The following is an 18,903-nucleotide window of genomic DNA, read 5'->3' on the forward strand; positions in this document are numbered from 1 at the left end:
CATATGCCCCTCATGGAGTAGAGCATAAGAAAGTAGCATCCTCAATATGGTGGTGGCACGAGGATATTTCAGGTGCAGAGGATACATTGATAATGCAGTGTGCCCATTGACTCACAATCACTTTTGAATCTAGTGGCAGTCCTCTTAAAATCGAACTGTCAACTTGGCTCCACCCTCAATCTGAACTCAGAGGATTCATCAGTTTCTTTCCACCTTCCTTTCTTTTACTGAATATTGTAATCTTTCTTTTGTCACAGTGTTCTTAGGTTCCACTGTTTGCTCACTTGATATCAGAGCCTTTTATAATCTCCAACCAGAAGTTTGGCAGCAATAAATAGCTATCCTTCTATAAACATCGAATCCAGAAGTTCTGTTCTTAATACTCACAGCTCTCAGAAGCAGGCTGAGCTTACAGCCACATTGTTCATGGATTTTCAGCATATGGAGTGTTTGACAGGATTGTATTCAATGCACCTTTCAGCAGCTTTGATTGGCTGGACCACTAATATTTGCTTCAGTTAAGATTTTCAGACAAGGTTGAAGTAGCTCCTGTCACTCAATTTAGTTTTGCAGAGATATCCCATTGTGAGGGGTCTGCTAAAATGGGATTGGGTGAATGATAGTTTTCAAATGAGGATACAGTTAGTTCATACACGTGTCTGTGTGCATGCACCCCCGCGCGCCCCCCCCCCCCCCCCCAAAACACACATGCACAAAATTTCTCCAATTTGTTCAGTGATAGTTTCAGTTCCCTCAATATGCTTTGTACATGCATGCATATGCAAAATTTTGGTGCAGGATACTATTTTCGATGAATGTGTGTAGTGAAAGGCCTCTAATTTGCATCATAAATGCAAATGTCGTCCTCCGATTTGTTATTTCAATGTGACTCACTCACCTAATTGCACCTAGTTCACCCAACCAAGTTCTTTAGGGGCCACTCATTGAAACTTATATTTTCCTTCTCTGTGACTGCAAAATAAGATCAATCAATCAGTCAATCCCTCCATCTTTATCCACATAAGAATACGGCTACCCAATTGGATTAAAGGATCTGGAAAAGCCTATGGTTTTAAAACTACATGAAATTTTTTAAAATGATGCAAAGTAAGTTTGATCCTCCCGCCATCAAACTTTTAAGACTGCATTAGCAAAGTCTAGAATACAAGAAAGAGTGATTGCAAATATAAGGCTCTGCAGCACTGATATTGAAAGTTTTGTAATAGTTTAATACCATGTCTTCCATCCTCCACTTATTACTGACTTAAAGAATTCCCTACAGTTAAGGGAAACATATTGTAATTTTTTATACTTTTAATTCAAAAGAGAGAACTTCTATTCAGTATGACCAAAATACAGAAATCCAGGATAAACTCATGTGAGAATCTCACAACAAAGTCTTGCAAAAAGGAAATGAGGAGGTCACAATCCAAAGAGTGTATGTTACAAACGAACATTCGTTCCACTCCTCGTAAACTCTGTCCACAATGGCATGTCAGGAGCCTAGAATCCTGCCTCAATTTTCCATCTGCAAACTGGCGCAATAGTTTGTACCCATGGAGTTCTAGTTTTCCAGTTGGAGATGTTTTCCTTGCTTGAGACCATAGTTCAACCAAGGAAGAAGCATATTAAGGAGCTTTGGCACTATAGGTACATAACATCTTAATCTTATGGTTTACAATAGAAATTCGTTTCTAATCCTCCCCCCAAGATATGTAGCCTATTGCAAAATAGATCAGTTCATTTCATATACTAGTGTGCAGCGGAGCCAAAAGTTGGGGTAAACTGAATGGCATTGCATTCATTTGTGGTATCTCACTGAAAGTGTTAATTGTGAAACACATTTATATCACTAAACTCAAGGTAGTGGCTGTAATTTAAAGTAAGCTAAAGTGACGAACAAAGTCTAATACCGTCGGCATCAAATTTGAAAATACATGTCCCAGTAACGTAATATGTGACTGTACAGGAAACGTGTGACAAAAAGCATTGAGATTAATAGCAACCCTTGGGAGTTGAGCTCCATTACCAGAAAGAAAAAACGACAAGAAGACACAAAGGCAGCATTCATGGCAAAATAACTATTGACATCAAGCACATACTTGTCTCATTCGATTCTCCACCAGCAATATACCATTTATCACCAAAGAGTACACCAACGGATTCAGCACGTGGGCCTGGAGAGACCCCTCTTGTCTTGAGACGAGACCACTCCATCTATAACAAGGTCAGATATTAAGAGCATTTAACAAAAACAAACATATTAGATTTGTCCAGTGAATAGGTTTGTTCACACAGAATCATACGTCAAATCTTATATCATCTGATTGCAAAGTCTTATGTAACAAAAGTGGATATGTTATTACTGTGCTTAAAATACTCTAAGTACTTCTGGACTGAATAACTCTACAACTTTGATAGCATAGCACTTACAGTTTCAAAATCAAGAGCATAAAGATCATTTTGAAGTTTGGACTTTGAAGCTCCACCAAACACAAGCAAAAAGCGGTCATCATACATTGCAGCAACATGTTTATGCCGTGGAGAAGGTACCGCTCCCCTGCAGGAGATCCACTACTTAACATTTCTTCCATAGCTTTAATTTATATGCAAGGAAGGGCAAACATAAGTGGTTGCAACTTTGTAATAAACATTTCAAAATATACCACTCACATCGCATGCAGAGGCAGCCACATTGAAGACTTGAGATCAAACATGTGCAGATCATTCAGCTTCCGTCCTTTGTAATCCTCACCACCGAACAAAATAAGCACAGAGCCTGCTCTGGTTACACTTTGGCCAGTACGCGCAACCTAGAAAAGAAACATAGCATGAAACACGATTCTAGTTTTAAAAGACTGTTTAATATGACAATAAGCAATGGAGTCAAGAAACTACTTCTACGATAGTTTTAGAGACACCTTTTGAAAGAATGGGCTTAAAACAGCCCAATGCTTTCATGTACCACAGTATAAAATTTCAGTTCTTTCAATCCCATTAGAAGATTAATATGAATGAGCCAAACAAAATACTAGCAAAGCAAATTTCAAAACACAACATAACCTATGATGCTTATTTTTAGATAATTCTATTTAACAAAGGCATTCTGAATATCATAAACAACGCACATTGTATGATCCTCAATGCCCTTGACTCATGTTTAGGAGCAAGTGATCTTAGCCAAAACAGCATTTTCATCTTGAGCACCTCAGCATTCCCAGGAGCTTACTCCAACAGTTGAAATCGATTATAGCAGAGACAATTTCATCATTAACACCCAGAATTAAAATGTGATATCAAAGAATTTGAAGAATGCAATGGAAGATGACAAGAGTCAATATCTGTAAGAAGGAAAAAAGGGAAGAAGTGAAACTAAACCACTTCATTGCTGCTTCACAAACATTAAAAAAACCTTACATAGCAAACAAAGTAAAAAGTTCCAAATACGATGGTGAAAGTAAGAGCGTGTAGATTGAACAAAAGCTATTAAAGTTTTGGTTTTATGAGAAGGCTATGACAGAGTTTTAATGAACACTGATAGATGGTAATGTGGAAAGTCATCTGTTAAGAACATAAGAGAAGCCCTTACCAATAGTGCTTGGTTGTTCATAGATGCATCAGACATATGGATTACCAGGCATGGACAAGGGGGGTTCAAGAGCGAGAAAATGCCCACTCAATTCTACCACTAACCTATACAACATGGTGTCATGCCTTTTGGGGAAAGACAGGTAGAATTCTAGCCTCCTTCAAGTCCTTTGGAAGTTTCTGCATATTCTGAAAGCAGAAGCAAATCTAACCAATGCTAAAACCAAAGAGAAGAGACATCTATAAGAAAACTTTAGAAAATGATGCAATCCATGGGACCTGTGACAATCAAAATGGACAGCAGGGTCCTGTGCAGCCTGCTTCTCAGGATCCCAGCTCACTACCAAGGTGCCAACAACCAAGGTGGTCGTACAACTAGCGGAGTCCTCGATCTGTGAGTGTAGAAATGCCTGCAGGCCACACCTTGCAGAAACGCTCCCCCCTTTTGGCGGTCTTCCTAGACCCTAACCTGCTCCCAAGAGGCTTACAAGATGTAGATGATATCATGCCAAATGTTGGGGAGGGTGGCTGCAGGCCAAGTCTGCTGCCCCCCCTGCCCATCACTAAACTGCAGCACGCTACCCAGATATTCGAGCTATGGTGCTGGCAACCATCTCAGAAACCCTGTCCTCTAGAGATAGCTCAGGTATCTAGCAAGAGGGAGGGATTGAGTCCAGGTGAGTGACACTCAGTCCATCCAACCTGTTGGCTAGAGAGACCATCTTCTCCGGCCCGATCTTCACGATGAGACCAGCGATGCAGGCCAGACTGAGCAGGGGATATGCCTCACTGGCTCGGCTAGAGTGACAATGCTTCCACTCCCACTTCCAGGACCCTCGGACCAAGGCTCTTCTCTTCGACTCCTTGGTCCGACCAGCCGGTATGTATGGCAGCCCTTGTTGGGGGCCTGACATGTCAGAGATAGAGTGGACACGGGTGGAGCGCCTGCAGATCCTCATGCTCTGACGAAAGATCAAGGGGAAACCGTCTGTACCACATCACATCATTCAGGCCGAGTTTGGTGCTTCTCCACTCCAGCTAGATGCAGCCTTTCAGACCATTATATATCTACACCCGGTTAGATCATATGGGGACTGCACATCAGGGAGATGGAGGTTGCCATGGTTGGCTCTCGATTCCTCCATGAGATTGGCAGTAGAGGGAGACGAGCGATGCTGGTATGCACAGACTCACAGATGGTTTGTGAGACTAGGGTTCCACATCGATAGGATACCTCCTTTTCAGTACAGTTTAGATGCCCCTCCGGTACTACTCCCACCCACCATCCCGATCGGGCCACACACCAACCAGGTCATTCGAGAGGATCTCCTACGGCTACACACCTTTAGGACCTGGTTGGAGCCGAGGGAGTTTCCAGTGAAGCTGAGTTTCTACAGAGATTACTCTCTTCGTATTTCGAAGGAGGGATTCATCACACCACCAGGGTACACTGAGCTTCATATGCCTCACTCACTACGGATCTCCATCGGACAGTTTCGGGTATCATCACACCGCCTCAGCATAGAGAGCGGCAGAGCAGAGGGGATTCCTAGGGAGCATCGCTTATACATATTGTGCGACTGTCAGGAGGTCGAGTCAGAGGAGCACTTTATTTTCAGGTGCCCAGTGTACTACGAGATCCGAGGTTGCTACCACTGCCTCTTCAGAGATAGCTCCGGGCTCCTTTCCAGATTCCTTGCCTACCCAGATCAGAGATGCCTTGCAGCCTTCATTCACGAGGGGATCTAACACAGAGAGTACTTACTCAGGTGACGGGGCTTGGCCACATCATCAGACACCTCTCAGAGTTCTTCCCATCGAGTGACATTGATCGTCCAGTCTCTAGCCACAGACGTGACAGAGACCCCAACCCGATGACCGCAGCATGACACACGAGACATCAAGGGGACACACAGATCACTCTGGGGGACCTCCCGTCATTGTTTAGACCCAGGATACGTCCCACGGGAGTCACAGTGGCTTTGGTATTACATCGAGCCTCGTCCAGGAGACCGAAACGCATAGCACCCCATGACGGGCACCAGCGTCCCATCACCGGCTATGCACCAGCTAGGGCGACATGACATACGTCCAATCCTTTTCTTTTCATTGTTACATCCAGATGTATTTGATTTGATTATGTATGATCAGACTTAGGATTCAGCATGGGTGATGATGCTCGTTTCAGTAGCTCCACCCTTACTGTGATTTGTATCAGGTTTTCTTTCAATCTCATAGACCCATCGGTCTTCCAAAGACTCTAATAAAATTTATTTCTTTCTTTCTTTCTCAATGGGGGGAAAGCATGTCTTCCCTCTGTCAACCAGGCTGCCATGCCCCAGCTTATGGCACTTCTATGTAGACATTGCTGTATGACATTCCTCACCAGCCATCACCAATACTTACCTTGTCCTACTTCTTTCACACTTTTCACAATTGGTGCTCTATGACATTCCTCACCAGCCATCACCCGAACTCTCAATACTTACCTTGTCCTACTTTTTTCACACTTTTCACAATTGGGGCTGTAAAACGCGCAGCTTTGAAGCTTCACAAATGCTACATACTGAATTCACTAGATATGGAATCAACACTATGGCCCTGGTCTTAGCGAATGCCAATGCTTTTTAACGAAGTGGGTTGCACTAGTTCCACTCACAATTGGACCCTTAACACCATGACTCCCATTCACAAGGCTCCGCCCCTTTCCCGTCTCCTTCCCCGCTTTCTTCCTCTTTCCCTCAGCCTGGCCTCTTCTGCTCCGCTCCCCTCCCTACCTCTTCTCTGCTCTGCCTCACCCCGCCTTTTTATATTTTCCCTCCCTACAGCAACGGGAGCGTTTGTGCTTGTTCGGAGAAAGAAAATCTTGGTGGTGACCCATGGTCTGGCCAGAGGGACTCTATGGCAACACCCTCGAACCCCACAACCGTTAAGTTCCTTCTTTCCCCAGCCGATAAGCAACAGGTACAGCAAGCAGTTCAGTCCCTCCAGGACAAGGCAATCGTGGGTAGAATTGTGGGCCTCACACTTATAAGGAGACAGGTGCGAGAGTAGATTCATGCGAGCTTCGCACAGGAGGGTGATTCAGGAGGTCACCATCTATGGAAGAGGCGTCTTCCTCATCCAGCTGAGCTCCCCCAATATTGCCTTGACACTTGTGGAGCAGAGCCCCATCCTCCTTGGCCCACATTTGGTGTACCTCTTCCCTTGGTACCATGGCTTTACAGTGGAGGACATGGACACGACACAACATGTTCCCTGTTTTCTGGTTATGCTCCGCTTCCCGGGGCTCCCAAAGGAATATAGAGCCATCCTCCCCTCCATTGGTCGAGCATTTGGCACTCTACTGGAATCTCCACCAGATTTGGCCGCATCAGTGGTAGCAGATGACGGGGTCCCTAGGATTAGACTGAACACCCCCCCACAGAGAGAGAGAGAGAGAGAGAGAGAGAGAGAGAGAGAGAGAGAGGAAAGAAAGAAAGAAAGATATATTAATGTCCTCAGAAGACCTCGTGGGTCTATGGGACAGAGTGATACAACATCAAAAAAGATCTCATACAAGCCTCTGTGGGCTGGGGCAAGGGGTGAGCTAAAGCCCCTACCAAGTACTAATCTAGTGTCTAAATAGAATAGAATAGAGACAAAATCAGAATCTGAATCAAGAGTCAGGAGTGTTCAGATCAAGTGTCCAGATCAAGTCAGGTCAAGTCTCTCCGCCGGGCCATGAAGATGTCGTGTATCTGTAACTGTCGCGCTATCTCGCATCTAGGTGGTGGCCACAGTCGCCTCGATCTCAGTATCCGTCGGGCTACGTTGATCGTGATCCCTCGTCTCTGGCTCTGGCGGTCCCCTACAAGTAGTGCTGTGATGGGACGAACCTCAATGGTGTGCGCTCTGGTGGTGTGCGCTCTAGTAGGCCAAAGAGTCTGGTGTGACCGACTACTGATCCAGGCTGCTCTCATGTCGACAATCTCCTCATCCTCAACTCCATTGTGTCCAGAAGCCGTCTCAAAGGCATAGAAGTATGTAACCTGTCTCTGAGCTGGGTCCGGCTCTGTATCCTAGCTAATAGTGCTCTGGCCTCTCTCAGTAGTGCTGCTCAGTGTTGGCGCATCTCCATCAAGTACAACCCTACACCTTGGTCTTGCAAGTGTATCAACCGAGAGAGCGGACCGAAGCCAGTCCCCCCTGATAAAGGCAGTGATATCGCCCTCGTATCTCATAGTAAACTGGACGGCTACATAGGAAGTGCTCCTCAGTCTCAACGGTATCCATGTCGCATAGTGTGCAGATCCTGTGTTATCTGGGTAGACCTGCAGCTCGGCCCGCCTCAATCCTAAGCTGATGGGAGGAAACTCGCATCTGGCCAATGGCAATCCGGAGTGCACGTGAGACTCCTCTGTCCTCTAGATAAGGAGGTCAGATAATGAAACTGTCATCAGAGACTCTGAAGAAGTGATCACGATAAAACTGCATCTTGGCGGGAAGCGACTGGTCCCTCAACCAAGTCTGGGATGTGGTGAGATGGAGGAGGTCTAACCGTATGATACGGTTAATCTCATCGTGCGGAAGTCGCTCAGGAGGGGCATCCATGCTATACTGAAATGGGGGTAGTCTGTCCATCTAAATGCCATGGCTAGTCAGCCATGTGTCTGTGCGTGCATACCAAGTGGCTGCTCCCTCACCTGCTAGGCATCGGGATGATTCCAAAGCTATCCTCGGTAGTCTCCAATGAGGCATAGCCCATAACTTGTGAATGAAAGTCACTGTCTGGAAGATAGCATCGACATATAGTGGCATCATGGCAAACTCTGCCTGTATGATCTCATGTGGAATTGAGGGCCTACTCCATCATCCTGGATCCCATTGAGACCTGTAGCCTCTCAAACTTCCTCCAATCTACTGCTGGAATGTCACTCGCCCAGAAGGGTGCTGCATACATGGCAGTCGGCCATACTAGAGTGTCGCTGTTCGTCAGAGGATCCTGGAAGTGTGCCTGGAAGCACTGTCTCTCTAGTCGGACCAGAGCGCTCCGGCCTCGTGTGAGTTGTGCCCTGGCAGCCTGGGTCATCGAGAAAATGGATCCTGCGAAAACCGTGTCCAAATATGTATAGGACTGTACTATCTCCATTGGCTCCCCTCTGTGTGTGAAGTTGTGTCGAAGAAGCGCTGGACGTGAAGTATTAAAGATCATGACCTTGGTCTTGCCAAGGTTGACATTCAGGTCCCTCTCTCTGCAGAACACCTCAAGGGCGTCCAGATGCTTCTGTGATCCCTCGGCCGATGAAGATAGAAGAACTATGTCGTCGGCATATAGTAATATTTGAATTAGGAGGTTAGCCAATGGTGAGCCCTCTCCGACCAGTCGATCTAGGAAGGATGTGATCTCATCGATGTAGAGTTCAAAGAGGGTTGACGAGAGAGGGCAACCCTGCTTCACCCCAATCGTGCTCTCAACCCAATCTGATATGCCTCCTAGGGCTCAGACTCTTCCTCTGACCGACTCATATAGGCTCATAATCCCCCAAATCAACGTCTCTGGGATCTGTAGCTCGTACAATCTCGTGATGAGACGGGCTCGTGGGATTGTGTCGAAGGCCTTCCGAAAGTCTACAAAACAAGCATAGACTTTCCGGTGTCGGGCTTTGGCTTCCTCGATGATGGTCCACAAGTAAAGATATGATCCAAAGTGGAGTGTTGTCTCCGGAAACCTGCCTGCCCTAGTGCTCGCTGCCCATGGAGCTCTGTGTGGTTGCTAAGTACCCTCTCTAGTACTGACCCATAGATCCACAAGAGGCACTTGAGGAGAAGCAGCAGCAGGAGGCCACACGTGGAGAACCCCCCCCCCCCCCCCCGCAACAGGGGCCACTGCTCAGCGAAGTGATCCTCCTGGGATGGACGTCCAACGTCCTCATTCACCCTTGTATCAACAGTGAGCCCCAAGAGCTCCTAATGCTGCGATGGTGGAAGCTGCAGATGTTAGCCCGGTAGTAGTTGAGGAGAAGCGGAATCAGAGCCCCAGAAAGCCTGATCAGCAGGGGGCCTATAGTCGCCCCCTCCCCCCCCAGATCCCTCTCCCTCTCCACTCCCCCCCCTTCCTCCTGGTTCCCCCCCCCCCCCCCCCCCCTCGCCCCTCCTGCTATGGTCATCCTCACCACCCGTACCCCTCTCTCCACTTGCCCCCCCCCCCCCGCCCCCCCTCCCTCCACCTCCTTAGCAAGTTCTTTAGCCTCCCCACCCTCAGGGGGTAGTGGCAGCATTGACACAGATGGATCTTCTCAGAGGCCCCCCTTGTGAGGAAGGGTTCCCCCTTGATGAGAAGCCTCCATAGGGTTTGGCAGAGATTAGCAGGGGGCCTCATTCGTGCTCAGCCCAATGCAAAGAGGAGTTCGAGCGTCACCCCCTTGTTTGGCGGAGATCAGGGATAAGGATGGGCATATGCTCGAGCAGCAGACTCACATTGGGTGGGCACAGTGGGACAGTGGACCGGCTGGCTCCTTTGGCAGATGGAGTAGATTACCCACGGAGGCAGAGGCGAGGCCTGGCGCCTTACTACATTTGCAAGGGGTAGGGCAGTGGATGAGAGAGATTGGCCTAGCAATCCCTGAGTCCCGGTGGGATGGACTACACGTGTGGATGGACAACAGATGGTTGGGTCAGTTTTCTGGGACTGGTGTCCCCTTGAGGATGATGATGCAGCAAGGCAGCAAGCAGCCAGGTTTTTTCCGTGCAGGACTTGGAGGCCTACTCCAGGCACTCACTGAGAGAGACCCAGAGATGGATTCTGGATGGGATTCTTTGCGGATCATCCATGACAGCAAGAAAATCTGGGCTAACAATTTTTTCTGAAAAATTAAAGGTAATTTAGCAAGCAAAGCAATGCTTATGTCGTCATCATTGCCCAGGCATAAGCAGCTATACTAGGTTTCTAAAGACCCCGCAGAGTACTCAATATATGATTGAAGTACTCAATACATAACAGGTTTGTAATTATTTTCTCTCACTCTATGTAAAGGACCACAATTAGTTGTGATAGTGATTGCCAGTCCCGTCGATCCTGAAGGGTCTCATGCAGACTTTAATACAATCATATCATATTGTCTGAGGAGGGGGGGGGGTTTCCTAACACTTCCGGAAGTATTACCGGAGGCCTAGGGCCACTGGTGCGAGAAGCGAGTAAGACATGCCATAAGTGTCACTAATGGTACGTAGGCGAGTGCTTGTCGATGGTGTCAACTATGTGCAAGTGGTAGATGGTGTCAACTATGTGCAAGCGGTACAAGTGCTGAAGTGATGTGAGCAAGAAGAAGACCAAAGCGGAACAACATCATGAAAGCCAACCCTCGACATGAACGGCAAAGAACTTCAACCACATGACACAAGTCCGTTGTACCAGGTGAAGGGAGAGGAGGGGAGGAGAACACAACAGAAAGAGATTTTAGAGTAGCGAGCAGAGATGGGGAGTAGCATAACTCATTAGAAAGCAAGATGACTGATACACCCCCAGAAGATACACACGAGGCGAGCTCTTGACTCTAGCCTCTCACTCCTTCACTCACGCCTCTCGCCCCTGCCAGAATGTCCCTCCCCCTTTCCCCTTTCCCCCTCTTCACCTTCTCCTCCTATGCTCCACCCCCCGCTACCAATCTCCTCTCCTTCTTCCTATTGGATGTCTTCTTGCACCCTTAGCCATCCTTAGCCATTCCACCGTTTGTGGGCCGCTCTGTCCTTGATGGCTTCTGCAACACTCCAGCCTATTCTGGGTTAGTGAATCCCGTGCTCCATGTGTTCTCTTGTCTATTCCATGCGCTCCTGACACTAGTTGGTTGTGAGGGTTGGTGCACCACCTATACCTCTTAACTGTTGGACTGCTTCCCATGTGCACCAACAGGTGTATCCCGTGTACCATTGCGCCAGTACTTCCCTCTGATCGACTTTGACCATGGTGAGTCGAGGTTGAGGTTTGGTACTCTTCAGTCATGTATTGCTTCCGTCATACCCAAGTCATGTCCAGGTCAAGTCATGTCCAAGTCTGTTCCAGAGTGACCAAGATGTAAACATATGTGAACATGCTGCGACTAGGTATGACCAAGGTCTAACAACTTGGCATGTTGCTGAGGTGACCATGACGTGACCCAGGTGTGACTCTTGGTGGGTCGCCATAAACTTGAGTACAACAGATCCTCCGCCACTATCATTCACTATCCGGTGAATGACTGAGGATCTGTGTGAGAGAAAGTTAAGTATAAATTACAAATAAGAAAGTGACCTTGTGGTTGACATCCCAAAACTAAAAAGAAAGGGCTCATGGCCTTACAACTGTAAAACTGAAAAAAAAACTGGCTCATGGCCATACAACTCCAAAATTCCTTATTTACATGAGAACTGCAGAATCCAAATGTCCAGAGCTCGCAAAAAGAAATGCCGAACTAAAAGATCCAGGAGCTACTGCTTGCTAGATGAAGGTCAGGGAGGGGGAGGGGGTGGGTGTGGTGGGTGTGCTGATGTTCTGGGGCTGGTCCTTGCCTCTTCCTCAACTGTGTCCATGAGGTTGCGGATGTCCTCGCATTTGGATTTATATCTGTGGTCGCCAGACCTGTAATGATCACATCGAGATTTGAGAGCAGCATCTTCAGCTTGCAGCCCATGGAAGTCGTCCTGCAACTTGGAATGTGAAACTTGGAGATGGTCCTCCTCCTCGAGAATCTGCTTCATCTGACTCCGCACCACCTCCACCTGCTGATCCACAGTATGCTTATCCTCTACCAGTGAGGTGTATCTGTCCTGTAGGGCTGCAAGCTCCCTCTGGATCTCAGCCTGTTGGGCTGAATGATTGTCCTCCAAAACTTTCTTGCTGGCTGTCCACTCTGCCTCCTTTGCTGCAAGACACTGCTGAAACTCGTCCTACTGAGTTTTCCACGCAGCCTCCCTTGCCTGTAGAGTTGCTCCCCACTCCGCTTCTTTCACCTGCAATGTTGTATCCCATTCTTTATGCATGCTGGCTACCTGCTTCTCATGTTCCAAGCGGAGGTGTTGCTTCTGTGACAGAAGCTTGCAAACCTGACCCGTAGTATTAAAGAGGGAGGCACCCATCTAAATGAAGCTGTCATCTATAATGCGCTGAGCCATATGAAGGGATCTTTTAGCCCATGCGTACCTGTCCCGATAGGTCATTCGGTCAGCCATGTCAATGAGTTCGCCATATTCCTCGAAGGCTGCTTTCATCCCCTCTTGCTCTGGGTCCTCGAGAGCTGCCACTGGAGCCAGTGTGTCGATGTCTAGGTAACAGCTTGGAGCTTGGGATACTTTCTTGTTGGAAGCGATTGTCTCTTGCAAGGGAAGTGTGAGAATTTGGTCCAGGTCCTCCTCCTCCATGCAAACAGGAGACCGCTTCCGCTTTAATGCATACAGCAGCCGTTTGTGTTCCTGGCTCTGTTCCTCTATCTGGGCCTCATGGGTGAGCAGATCTCCTGAGGAGGATGCGAAGTAGGTATCCAACATATCATTTTGAGGAAGTGGAGGACAATCAGCTTGAAAAGGTATCTTACCCCCAGCAAAAATAACCTCGCCAGGTCGAGTTTCCACTAGGTCCTGTTCAGCAGCCTCCATACTCGGTTCAGGGGTCAGTCGTCGAGACACCCAAGGTGGTGTCTTCGCGTCACCAGTGGCTCCCAAAGTAAGATTCAATTTCAATAACCTGTGTCGCTCTGATGCCTCTCCATCAAGAGATCCCAAGGCAGAGGTCCCTGCTGCCATAACTTCTGTCGATGGATCCCCCTGAGTTGGGGGGCCAATGTGCGTATCTTTGCACCCTACTGACCCTGATGAGATGATCGGAGGGGGAATGGTCATGACTGCGGGAAAGATAAGTGGTAATGTCATGCCATGGTGGGTGAGACCTGAGGAGGGCAGGGGAGTGACCAGAAGAACATCATCAGGGAAATCAAAATCTGCCTCGAAGGGGATGGATGGAGAGGCGACTCCTACATGAGCAACGGATGACAAAGCTACAAAGGCTGGCCCAAGAGGGGATGGCTCAGAAACCTGTGCTGCAGATGTGGGTGGAGCAAGAGTGGATATGGAGACTCGAGAGGGAGAGAGGACTGAGACTGATGCAGCAGAGGCCGAGGATGCTGGGGCCGCACTAAGAGCCAGTGGAGCTGATCTCAAGTGGGGGATCATAGGGGCGGAAGGTAGGCGGTGAGGAGAAGATGAAGTGTGTGAAGGTGGAGGAAAAAGTGCAGGCGTTGCAGCCCGCCACTGGTGCAAGAGGTAGGTGAGGTGAGGTCCACAAGTACAGGTGTGTGTGCCTCTGCGTGTGCAATTTTGAACAGTGGCCCGGAATGTTGAATAGAAGAGGGATGCAAAATCATACTGAGTGATGGTGAAGAGAGCATTGAGAGCAGGACGGATACCTTTCGTGATGTAGTAATGCCCGGGTGCTGAATAGAAGCGAGTGAAGAAGTAGCGTGTGATCACTGCTTCTCTGCTTCCACCTTCCAAAACCTTTTTGCAATCATATCCCCTCCTGTTGGGTTTGCACTGTGAAAGGAATGAAAGGAGATGTGGTGAATCGTCTGAAGGAGGCTGAATAGGGAGAGCAGGGAGCCCCATGTATTGTGAGACCAAATTGGGTGTGAGAAGCTCCCTGGAGCCCATGAACTCAAAAGTGTCTGTGACAGAGTCATAAGATCTGATGAATCCTGTACACAGTTCCACATCCACAGGAGGGAAGATGACCTTGTCGAACTCAGTTAGACACAGGGTCTAGATCTCGGAAGATGTCAACACCGAGGATAGTTTGAGGTTTGGATCAAGAAGAGGTTTAAACATAACCCGAATGTGGGAGAGAGGAGGGGTGGTTATCGAAGGGCTTTGTATCTCTGTTGGCCCACCTGACCCTTCTGAATGTGGTCTCCATGCAGAGGGGGTGTAATCTGAGCCCCCATGGTCGGAAGAAGAGGCACTGGAGCTCTCAGAGTGGAAAAGAACCCCCCGCTGCTGTCTTGATTGCGGTGGCTCTCCATCCGAAATGATAGTGATGTCTGGACCAAGATGGGGATGCATCACTGATGAAGTCGGCCGTGCTAATGAAGTCGGCCCTACCGATGAAGTTGGCCTTGCTGATGAAGTTAGCTCTGCTGATGAAGTCGGCCTAGCTAATGTAGTCGGCCCTGCTGTAGAGGCTGTAGGCATGGGTGAGGTCATGTGCACTGCAGAGGCTGCCTGAGACGTCATGGCGGTATAGAAAGGGGTGAAGAGCTTATCTCTGGGCAACCGTGGCTTATACTTGGGCTTCTTCTCGAGCATGAAGAAGAAACAAGAGGTGAAGTAGAAGCTGATGACGAAGCAGGAAGGGGAGCTGATGACGAAGCAGGAAGGTGAGTGATGACAAGGCAAGAAAGGAAGCAGGAAGGGAAGGGGAGCTGATGACGAGGCAAGAAGGAAAGGAAAGGAAGGGGCGCTGATGACGAGGCAAGAAGGAAAGCAGGAAAGGAAGGGGAGCTGATGTCGAAGCAGGAGGTGAGCTGATGACGAGGCTAGGAAGGAAGCAGGAAAGGAAGGGGGAGCTGATGACGAAGTAGAAGGTGAGATGATGAGAGGAAGGGGAGCTGAAGCAGGAAGGTGAGTTGATGACGAGGAAGGTGAGCTGATGACGAGGAAGGGAAGGGGGAGCTGATGACGAAGTAGAAGGTGAGATGATGAGAGGAAGGGGAGCTGAAGCAGGAAGGTGAGCTGATGACGAGGAAGGTGAGCTGATGACGAGGAAGGGGAGCTGCTGTCAAGGTGTTGGCAAGGCCTGTTGAGAGATAACGCGAGAGTGGGGTGGGTGATAACAAGAGGGGGAGCTGATGGCGATGAGAAGGGGAGCTGATGGAGAAGCACGGAGTAGAGCAGAGAAGGGCAGATCAGAAGAAGGAGCTGAGTTCGAGAGGACAGCAAGGTGGCAATTTGTAGCAGGCTGTCCAAGAGGGAGAAGCGCTCCAAGGACCCTCCTAGGCTGCCCATGAGGAAGAGGCGATTTGCTGCAAGCTGCCAGGGAAAGTGAGGCGCAACTGGAAGAAGGGCTGCCGGGAGAGATGCGATCAAAGAGAGGGTGCTGCTGGGAGTGATGCGATCCAAGAAGAGGGTGCGAGATGGGCTGCAAGGAGATTGCGCTGCAGAGATTTCGTTGATGGAGGGAGCTGCTGCAGGAAAATTCGTTGATGGAGGGAGGGCTGCTATCGTTGATGGAGGGGGGGCTGCAGGAGAATTCGCTGATGGAGGGAAGGGGGGGCTGCTATCGTTGATGGAAGGGGGCTGCAGGAGAATTCGCTGATGGAGGGAGAGGGGGCTGCTATTGTTGATGGAAGGGGGCTGCAGGAGAATTCGCTGATGGAGGGAGAGAGGGCTGCTATCGTTGATGGAAGGGGGCTGCAGGAGAATTCCCTGATGGAGGGAGGGGGGGCTGCTATCGTTGATGGAAGGGGGCTGCAGGGGAATTCGCTGATGGAGGGGAGGGAGCTGCTATCGTTGATGGAAGGGGGCTGCAGGGGAATTCGCTGATGGAGGGGAGGGAGCTGCGTATGGTTTCGTTGGAGGGGGGGACAGCCACAATACACAACCAAAGAGAGCCAAATTTAGGAAGGTAAGCCAAAAATAGCATGAGTGGGCTGTAAGATGCGATGGATGAGCTGATCCCAAGGATCCACGCTGAGTTTAGCCAAATGCTTAATATAGCACTGGTCGGAATTGGGAGGTGAGATGAAGGACCTACGCTGAATTTGGTGGCTAAATATAGCCCTGGTGGGAGGTGGTAGGTGAGAGAAAAAGCGGTGTGGGCAAGAGGAAATATTTGAATGAAAACGGTCGGAAAATCTGAATTTTATTTTCTCCTGTATAGGCCAGTGGATGAGTGTGTCATAGGGGTGAATGAGGCTGAAGGAGGGATGAACCAAGGGTGAACCAAGGATGAACAAGGGGTGACATTGGTGTGCCCATGGGTGACTGAGGGGTGAACAAGGCGCGGCAAGGAGTGACCTAGGGTGAACAGGGGAGGAACAAGGGGTGGCATAGAGAGGAGCATGGGTGACAGAGAGTGAGCTTAGGGAGGTGACATAGGAATGAACAAGGGTGAACTAGGAGTGAACAGGGGTGACTTGGAGGTGAACATGGATGACCTAGAGGTGAACATGGGTGATAGAGAGGTGAACATGGGGAGATGAAATAGGAGTGAATAGGGGTGACCTAGGAGTGAACAGGGGTGACCTGGAGGTGAACATGGGTGACAGAGAGCTGAACATGGGGAGGTGACATAGGAGTGAATAGGGATGACCTAGGAGTGAACAGGGGTGACCTGGAGGTGAACATAGGACAGAGAGGTGAACCTGGGGAGGTGACATAGAAGTGAACAGGGGTGACCTAGGAGTGAACAGGGGTGACTTGGAGGTGAACATGGGTGACCTGGAGGTGAACATGGGGAGGTGACATAGAAGTGAACAGGGGTGACCTAGGAGTGAACATGCGTGACAGAGAGGTGAACATGGGGAGGTGACATAGGAGTGAACATGGGTGACCTAGGAGTGAACAAGGGTGACCTGGAGGTGAACATGGGTGACAGAGAGGTGAACATGGGGAGGTGACATAGAAGTGAACAGGGGTGACCTAGGAGTGAACAGGGGCGACAGAGAGGTGAACATGGGGAGGTGACATAGGAGTGAACAGGGATGACCTAGGAGTGAACAGGGGTGACCTGGAAGTGAACATAGGTGACAGAGAGGTGAACCTGGGGAGGTGACATAGAAGTGAACAGGGGTAACCTAGGAGTGAACAGGGGTGACCTAGGAGTGAACAGGGGTGACAGAGAGGTGAACATGGGAAGGTGACATAGAAGTGAACAGGGGTGACCTAGGAGTGAACAGGGGTGACCTGGAGGTGAACATAGGTGACAGAGAGGTGAACATGGGGAGGTGACCTAGAAGTGAACAGAGAGGTGAACATGGGGAGGTGACCTAGAAGTGAATAGGGGTGACCTAGGAGTGAACAGGGCTGACTTGGAGGTGAACATGGGTGACCTGGAGGTGAACATGGGGAGGTGACATGGAAGTGAACAGGGGTGACCTAGGAGTGAACAGGGGTAACCTGGAGGTGAACATAGGTGACAGAGAGGTGAACATGGGAGGTGACCTAGAAGTGAACAGGGGTGAACAGGGGTGACTTGGAGGTGAACATGGGGAGGTGACATAGAAGTGAACAGGGGTGACCTAGGAGTGAACAGGGGTGACCTAGGAGTGAACATGGGTGACAGAGAGGTGAACATGGGGAGGTGACATAGAAGTGAACAGGGGTGACCTAGGAGTGAACAGGGGTGACTTGGAGGTGAACATGGGTGACCTAGAGGTGAACATAGGTGACAGAGAGTTGAATCTGGGGAGGTGACATAAAAGTGAACAGGGGTGACCTCGGAGTGAACAGGGGTGACTTGGAGGTGAACATGGGTGACCTGGAGGTGAACATGGGGAGGTGACATAGAAGTGAACAGGGGTGACCTAGGAGTGAACAGGGGTGACCTGGAGGTGGACATGGGGAGGTGACATAGAAGTGAACAGGGGTGACCTAGGAGTGAACATGGGTGACTTGGAGGTGAACATGGGGAGGTGACATAGAAGTGAACAGGGGTGACCTAGGAGTGAACAGGGGTGACCTAGGAGTGAACAGGGGTGACAGAGAGGTGAACATGGGGAGGTGACATAGAAGTGAACACGGGTGACCTAGGAGTGAACACGGGTGACCCGGACGTGAACATAGGTGACAGAGAGGTGAACATGGGGAGGTGACCTAGAAGTGAACAGGGGTGACCTAGGAGTGAACAGGGGTGACTTGGAGGTGAACATGGGTGACCTGGAGGTGAACATGGGGAGGTGACATAGAAGTGAATAGGGGTGACCTAGGAGTGAACAGGGGTGACCTAGGAGTGAACATAGGTGACAGAGAGGTGAACATGGGGAGGTGACCTAGAAGTGAACATGGGTGACCTAGGAGTGAACAGGGGTGACTTGGAGGTGAACATGGGGAGGTGACATAGAAGTGGACAGGGGTGACTTGGAGGTGAACATGGGTGACCTGGAGGTGAGCATGGGGAGGTGACATAGAAGTGAACAGGGGTGACCTAGGAGTGAACAGGGGTGACCTAGGAGTGAACATGGGTGACAGAGAGGTGAACATGGGGAGGTGACATAGGAGTGAACATGGGTGACCTAGGAGTGAACACGGGTGACCTGGAGGTGAACATGGGTGACAGAGAGGTGAACATCGGGAGGTGACATAATAGTGAAC

The 18,903-nt window shown here is 49.3% G+C and overlaps 1 protein-coding gene across 1 annotated transcript in view; it reads right to left on the minus strand.

Moving 5' to 3' along the window:
- The window catches only part of LOC147901456 (Galactose oxidase/kelch repeat superfamily protein), a 230,931-nt gene that overhangs the window by 93,580 nt on the left and 118,448 nt on the right, over positions 1-18,903 (minus strand). The window contains exons 7-9 of the mRNA XM_087374795.1: positions 2,674-2,813; positions 2,434-2,560; positions 2,103-2,217 (exon numbers count right to left, since the gene is read on the minus strand). Coding sequence (XP_087230921.1) covers positions 2,103-2,217; positions 2,434-2,560; positions 2,674-2,813 — 382 coding nt within the window. The remainder of the gene's footprint in view (positions 1-2,102; positions 2,218-2,433; positions 2,561-2,673; positions 2,814-18,903) is intronic.

Source organism: Dipteris shenzhenensis, chromosome 5 (assembly GCF_047967505.1).
Source record: "Dipteris shenzhenensis isolate YYH24624 ecotype China chromosome 5, Dip_SZ_1.0, whole genome shotgun sequence".
Classification (NCBI taxonomy): Eukaryota; Viridiplantae; Streptophyta; class Polypodiopsida; order Gleicheniales; family Dipteridaceae; genus Dipteris; species Dipteris shenzhenensis.